General features: G+C 61.3%; 1 protein-coding gene across 1 annotated transcript in view; it reads right to left on the bottom strand.

Moving 5' to 3' along the window:
- Positions 1-268: 268 nt before the first annotated feature.
- DMWD (DM1 locus, WD repeat containing) overlaps positions 269-6,855 on the bottom strand; it is a 7,260-nt gene continuing 673 nt past the window's right edge. The window contains exons 2-6 of the mRNA XM_046682160.1: positions 6,719-6,846; positions 5,346-5,528; positions 2,016-3,284; positions 1,130-1,204; positions 269-808 (exon numbers count right to left, since the gene is read on the bottom strand). Coding sequence (XP_046538116.1) covers positions 761-808; positions 1,130-1,204; positions 2,016-3,284; positions 5,346-5,528; positions 6,719-6,846 — 1,703 coding nt within the window. The 3' untranslated portion in view covers positions 269-760. The remainder of the gene's footprint in view (positions 809-1,129; positions 1,205-2,015; positions 3,285-5,345; positions 5,529-6,718; positions 6,847-6,855) is intronic.

Here is a 6,855-nt window from a genome sequence, read left to right as displayed (position 1 = left end):
TGTCTTTCCTGGAGAGCTTGGGGGCCGAAGGATGCTCTTGTGTGTCCAAAGGGCCCTGCCCAGGGCTGGTCAGGCGGGTCCGCCAGCCATGTGCCCAGCACATCCCTCCTCCGGCCCGAAGTTTTTGCTGCGAGTAAAGGGGGCAGGGGGAAATGCGGGGGGGGGGGGGGGGGAGGCAGGCCCGGCTCTGCCCTGCGTTACAGTGGACCAGCGGACCGATTCGAGGACACACACACCTCCTCCACACGTCTGCGCAAGGGAACAGAGACGCTGTGAAAACAGGGAACTTTAGTATAAATAAGAGCTCCTGGGAGGCAGGGGGACCCCGAGGGGCTTCCATAATTTAACACGCTTCAAAAGCACGAACGACAGCACGGGCGGGCGGGCAGGGCGGCCCCTACCCGACCCGGGACGAGGGGCACACCATGGAGCTGGGGCTCTGGCAGGGGGAGTTTCTCCCCCGGGAGTGACCAGTCACATGCTGGGGACAGGGAATGAGGCTAACACTGATGTCTCAGAGGAGGGCTCATGGTACTTGGCAGTGGGTGGAGACAAGGCTGAGGCCACACAGGCCACTACAACCCCCGAGTGTGGGCCAGTCGGGGGGACCCTCTGCCCCCCAAGTTTGTGCAGGGTGGGGGACTGGAGCAGTCCATCCGTCATGGTTAGTCTTGTTAATACGTTGATCCATGAGGTCAGCGGGGAAGGTTATGGCTAGGAGGCGGAGGGCATGGGGTGGGGGACCCCGACATCCATGGCTTCACACCACTGTGCCGCTCGGGGAGTTGCCCGGTTGGGAAGAGATGCCCTGGGGAAGACGAGGGGAGAGAGGAGGATTAGAGACACCCAGGGCTCCTGCCAGCCCCACGGGGAGGGAGCCAGCCTGGTGTTGCCCTTCAGTCCACCCCTGATCCCCAGAAGCCGCTGATCTAGGCTTGGGAACTGACGTCTCGGCTAGCTCCCCTGTGCCAGCAGGCGGCACTTGGATACAACAGTTAACGTCCGCGGTGATGCTGAGCGAGAGGATGGGGTGGGGTGGAGGTGGGGAGGGGGGAAACTGGGGTCCCCTTCTGACCTGAGGGGGTCCTGAGATTCTGGGGGAGGGGTAGGAACTCAGGGACAGTCCTACCTCTACCACTGACTTGCTGGGTGACCTGGGCCACCTTCCTTCCCCTGTCTGGGCCTCGGCCTCCTCGTCTGTGAACTAGGGAGACAGAGGGCTCTCTTTCAGGGCTGGCCAGACTCCCCACATCCCCGTCCCCTGCCTGGGAGGCTCCGAGATTGTGCTCTAAGTTCTAGGGGTTCAGGACCCTAGGATTCCAAAACTGCCCTTCTGAGGAACCAAGCCGTGGCCCTCAGACATGGCCTCCTGGGCACCCGAGCCCAAACCTTGAGGAGCCGAGACCTCTGAGACCACAGCTCCGAAGTCACATCTACTGGGACCTTCCTGAAGCCCAGGGCCACCTCAAGAGGTGGGCACACCCACCCCCCCACCTATCTCCAAGCCTCCCTGTCCTAAGAGGTGACGGAGGTCAGAGAGGGCCGGTGACTTGCCCTAGCTCACACAGCAAGCAGAAGCGCAGGACTGGACCCTGAGCCTGGGGTCCCACAGCCCGAGCTCCAGCAGCGGGCTCAGATCCCAGGGTGGAATCTGGGCCCGCAGGCTCAATCTTGCCCACAGAGCTTGACCCGCAGTATTCAAACAGTTTCACCATTTAGAAAGCATATTTTTCAGCGATACAGATTTGGCTTCAAGCAACAAGCAGTAAGACCTGACCATGCTGGGCCCACTGGCTGCCCTTCTGATGGCCAGCCACGGTCCCCACCACTCCAGCTCTCTCTTAGACCTGACCCTCTCTCTGCTGCCTGTCACTCTGAGATCTGAGAGGTCTTGTTCTGAGACACTACGATTTCCATGGCTTCCCTCATCCCACAGGGCTGGAAGCTGCGACAGTGACAAACCCTCTGCCAATGCCCGCTCATCCGGGGGTCCGGGGAGTCTGGGGGTGACTCACCGCCTTGCCCGGCCGGGCCCAGGTGCAAATGAGGCCCTCCTGGCAGGCGGTGATGATGCAGTCCTCCAGGAAGAGGAGGACAGTGAGCCGCTCCTGGGCGATCTTCTTGCACACCAGGGGCTCGAGCAGCGGCACCTCGTGGATGCGCGGGCACAGCGCGGTGCCCAGCACCTTGGCTGGGTCCAGCCGGCTGCGGGGGGCGGGGCCGCTGGGCTTGTCCCCGCCGCCCCCGCCCCCACTGCCGCCCCTGCTGATGTTGCCCAGGCTGTGGTAGCGCTTGTGCTCCTTCTCGGCCCCCCGGTCCCGCCGCTCCTGCAGTGTGAGCGTGGCAAAGCGGCCGATGCTGAATGGTGTGCCCGGCTCTGTCGCTGCGCCCGGGCCACCTGCCTTGCCGCTGCCTGCTGGGTGCGGCAGGCTGTTGGAGCGGGACAGGGAGCGGGGCAGGGGCCCAGGGCCTGGCTCAGCACCCCGAGAGCTGCTGGCAGCAGGCGGCGTGGTGCCAGGCGTGCCGGGGAGGGTGCGGGTGCGGGCCAGGGGCGGGTGGGGGTAAAGCACGTCTTCAGTGAGGTCCCACAGGCAGAACTGTGTGTCCTGGCCGGCTGAGCCAAAGCGGTAGGTGATGGAGCCCGCCTTGGGCAGCGGGGAGAGCGGGGCTCCCCCGCCGGAGCCTGTGCCCCCGGCCTCAGGCTCCTCCTCCTCCTCGCCACTCCGTTCCCCGTCACCACTGGCTGCGGCCACCTCCTCGGCCCTCGTGGTGTAGGGGTCAAAGGCCACCGCGTTGACCCAGGACTTGTGGCCGTGGCCCCGGGCCACCACACGGCCCTCAGTGAAGGACCACACGGTGACCAGGTCATCCTCACCCCCCGTCACAACGTAGCGCCCGTCAGGGCTCCAGCACACGCAGAGCAGGCCCCCAAAGTAGCTCTTCATGAGCCCACGGAGGAGCATGGAGTCGAAGTGGAAGACGCGCAGGCAGCCGTCCTGGCTGACACAGGCCAGGTGCCGGCCGTCGGGCGAGAAGGCAAACTCGTTGAGAGGCCCCTCGCCCACCGCCCACTTGGCCAGTGGGTTGCGGGGCGCCTTGCTCTTGGCGGCGTAGACGGCGAAGCCCTCGCCCTGCTTGAGCAGGCTGTACTGGGGCGGGGCCGAGGCGCACGGGTGGCTGACATTGTACAGGTACAGGTGGCCGCTGGCGTGTGATGCCAGGAACAGGCTCTCTGACTCAGGAAGCCACTTCAGATATGTCACCTTGGTCTTGTCAATCAGCCGCTGCCAGGGGAGACGGTGGGGGTTGGGAGAAGGCAACCGGCCGCTGGCAGACCTCCTCCCCACCCTGGTACCCCAAGATGGCCGTGAGACATGGCCCGGGCCTCCTCGGAGAGGAGCTCCCACACTGGGGCAATGGACGGACACCAGGTCATGAAATGCCTGGGAAGAAGGGCTGCCTGTGCGGCGGCCATGGGGAGCTCCACGGAGCCCCAGTGACCCCTCTTTGGCAGGGGGCAGTCCTGCCTTCCAGAGAACTGTTGTCTATCTGTCTAACCCTGTCACCATCTTTACCATGTCAGGCCTAAGGCAAGAAATCGATTCAGAGTATCAGCTCCCCCAAGGAAGGGACCTTTGTCTATTTGGTTCACGTCCCAGCCCCGGAGCACAGAGCAGTGCACACAGGAGGCGGCTGGAAGTATTTCCTGGACACGGGCATGACTACCCCATCTCGCCAGCTGCCCATCTTTGCTCCTTTCCCCCTCACAACTCACATCCACTCTTTCACCAATACCCAGAGCCTCACCTCTTCACACCCCCACCCCTAACTCCAATCCCCCTGGTCCCAGCTGCCACCAACCCTGCCATGGCCTCACCGGCTGCCAGGCTGCCACTGCCCGAGTCTGTTCTCCACGCGGTTGAGAGAGATGCTGTGCAAGTGGCAGGCAGCACCTGGCGCTCCCACTCTGAGCACCACGGCCGCCCTTCTCGACCAGGGTCCGGAGAGGACCCAGCCCTGAAGGCCTTAGGCAGCCACCGTACGTAGGGAGTTCACTTCCCCCCCAGCTACCTATAGCACTTCTGTCTTGGGAGAATATCAAAAATAATCAAACCATTTCTGGGTTCTGTGGTTGGAGAGAGGTTCTAAAAGCCTTTTCCATGGCCTTCCAGATCCTCCATGACCTGGCCCCTCCCAGTTATTCTCAGAGCTCATCTACCACCCGTCCGCTCAATAATGGCTCTGGCCGCACGGCCTGGGTGCTGTCCTGTGTCTGGGCCTCTGTCCAAGCTGTGCCCTCTACTCAGAATGTCCTTTCCCAATAACTTTTCTGGCCTCTTTCAGGCCTTTCTTTCCGTGTCACCACCCAGTGAGGCCTTGCCTGCCTACCCTAGGTAAACCTCCCAAGCGCCCCCCAGCCCCTCGGCTGCCGGGGTGCCCTCCACAGTGCTCAGCTCTCGCTGACATACAGCGGCCTTGACTGAGCTGATAACCGTCTGCCTCCCCAGCTCGATGCGGCTCCAGACACGGGGCCCTCTCTGTCTGTTCTGTCCACCAAGATGTGACAGCCCCAGTGCTCAGGACATGCCTGGCACAGACAAATGCTCAAGAAATACTAGGTGAAGGGATGCACCGGTGCATTTTCCACTCCCTCCCTCCTGCCGTTCACGCTTTCTGTGCCGTGGAACAGCTCCTCTGAACAGAGATGCGGGACAGGAGCAGGCCCTGCCTCAGAGAAGGCTATTCGCTGGCATTTCCTCTTGTGCCAAGTCCGCCCAGGACCGAGTGGTCTCCACATACGATGTGACGACAGTCCCGTGAGGGAGGAAGGAGAATCCCACTTGGCAGAGGAGGAAAACTGAGGCTCAGGAGGAACCGTAACCTTTCCAAAAACAGATGGTAATAAACGGTGCAGCAGGAATTTGAATCCAATGCCCACAGGGCCCGGAATTTGAAGAGCAAGGGCTCCGGCTTCAAAAAAGTCCTAACCAGCGACTAGCCTCAGTTCCCTAATCCGCAAAATGGTCAGCACGATCCCTAACCCACGGGTTGATAAAACTCCAGGAGCGCTGTGTGCAGCGTAGGGCTAACACAGCACGGCGCCAGGGCACAGGAAGCGCAGCTGTCATCACACTAGCTGCCGGCTGTCACCCCTCCCACATATCTGTCAGTCCATCCCTCTTCTCTCCCTCAGGCCTACAGTGCTCCCTGGTAGCAACAGTCTTACCACAGTGTGTGTGTGTGTGTGTGTGTGTGTGTGTGTGTGTGCGTGAGTGCATGTGTGTGTGTGTGTGTGTGTGTGTGTGGTGGGGTAGCAGTTCTGGGCCTCGGGGGCCCACAATCACCTCTTCATTGAACAGCTTGCTGGTGTCCTTCTTGATGAGATCCAGGTACTGCACCTGGCCGGCTGAGAACCCCACCAGCAGGGAGATGGTCTCTGTGGCAGCGGTGAACTGGTTGAAGTCGTGGCAGGTGGGCTGGGTGCCCTTATAGATCCGCTTGTCAATTGGCTTGTTGAGGTCAATGGACTTGAGCGGTGGGAGAAAAGGAGTTAATGGCTTCTATCACCAAGAGGAAGGCAGAGGGTGTTGAGGTTGGGGGAAACCACGAAGAGGAAGCAGGGCTAAGTCCCTGAGGGAAGTGGGTAGGAGGATGGGTGAGTGGGCAGGGAGTGGGGCAACCACAGACAGGAAGGGGGACCTAAATCACAGACAGAGAAAAGAAACAGACAGCAAAGATTTCCCCGCTCCGCACGAGACCACAGTGCCTCCCCAAACCTGGATTCCCCCAACTTCAGCATCAGGGTTCAGGGTCCCCACAGGCCCTGAGCTCCGATTCCTTTCCAGTCCTGCCCTATGACCTCAGCAACTCCCCTGGATCTTAGCACCACAATACTCCAAGCCCCTCGAAACTCAGGGTCACCCAAATCACCAGGACTCCAAAGCTCAACATGCAGCATTCCCTTCACTTTGGAGTCTCTAAATCCCAAGACTCCCATCACAGTTAGGAACCCACAACCCTCACGGTCCCCCACATTTTAGGTACCTTCGTCACCTCTGGGCTCTCAGGATCCCCATCACTTCTGGGGACCACCATAAACTCTAGGGGTCTCGTCCCCTCTGGCGCCTACATCACTTCAGAGACACCCATCACGCCTGAGGATGTCCCCTCTGGGCTCTCATCAGCCCCAGCTCCCATCAGCTCAGACATTCTCATTTCCTCTAGGACTCTCATTACCTCCAGAACGCCAATTTTCTCTAGCACCCCATTCACCTTCAGCATCCCTATTATCTCCAAGCCCCATTCACTTTTGGGCTCCCCAAGTCTCAAGAATCCCCCCACACACACCTTCCAGACTGCAATACCCCGGCGTTCCCCATCACTTCGGGACTCTTCATCACCTGCAGAAAGCCTGCCACCCAGAAGCCCGGAGGATCCCACGGCATCTCAGATTCCCCATCACCTCCAGGATACTCACCATCCCCGAGGCCCCACGCATAACCCGGGCATCCCGCACGACCTCAGGGTTTCCCATCACCTCCAAGATGCCCAGCCACCGGGGGGCCTCCCATCACCTTTCAGAATCCTGTATTACCTCCAAGAACCCTTTCCCTCGGTATGTCCATCACATCTAGGATGCCCATCTCAGAGCCCCATATCAACTCGGGGTGCCACCCCCTCCTCTAGCACCCCGGGCCCCACGAGGCGGGCCGCTTACCCGTTGGCTCCCGCGGCGGCAGCAGCCCGGGTAGAAGTAGAGCTCGCGGCCCAGGTTGAAGCAGACGCGGTCTCCGCCGGCGCCCAGCCCCGCGGGCGTGGCGGGCGGCTCCCCGGCCCCGGCGCATCACCTCCAAG

This window comes from Equus quagga, chromosome 13, assembly GCF_021613505.1.
Source record: "Equus quagga isolate Etosha38 chromosome 13, UCLA_HA_Equagga_1.0, whole genome shotgun sequence".
Lineage (NCBI taxonomy): Eukaryota > Metazoa > Chordata > Mammalia > Perissodactyla > Equidae > Equus > Equus quagga.
This window is presented reverse-complemented; position numbering and strand designations above follow the sequence as displayed.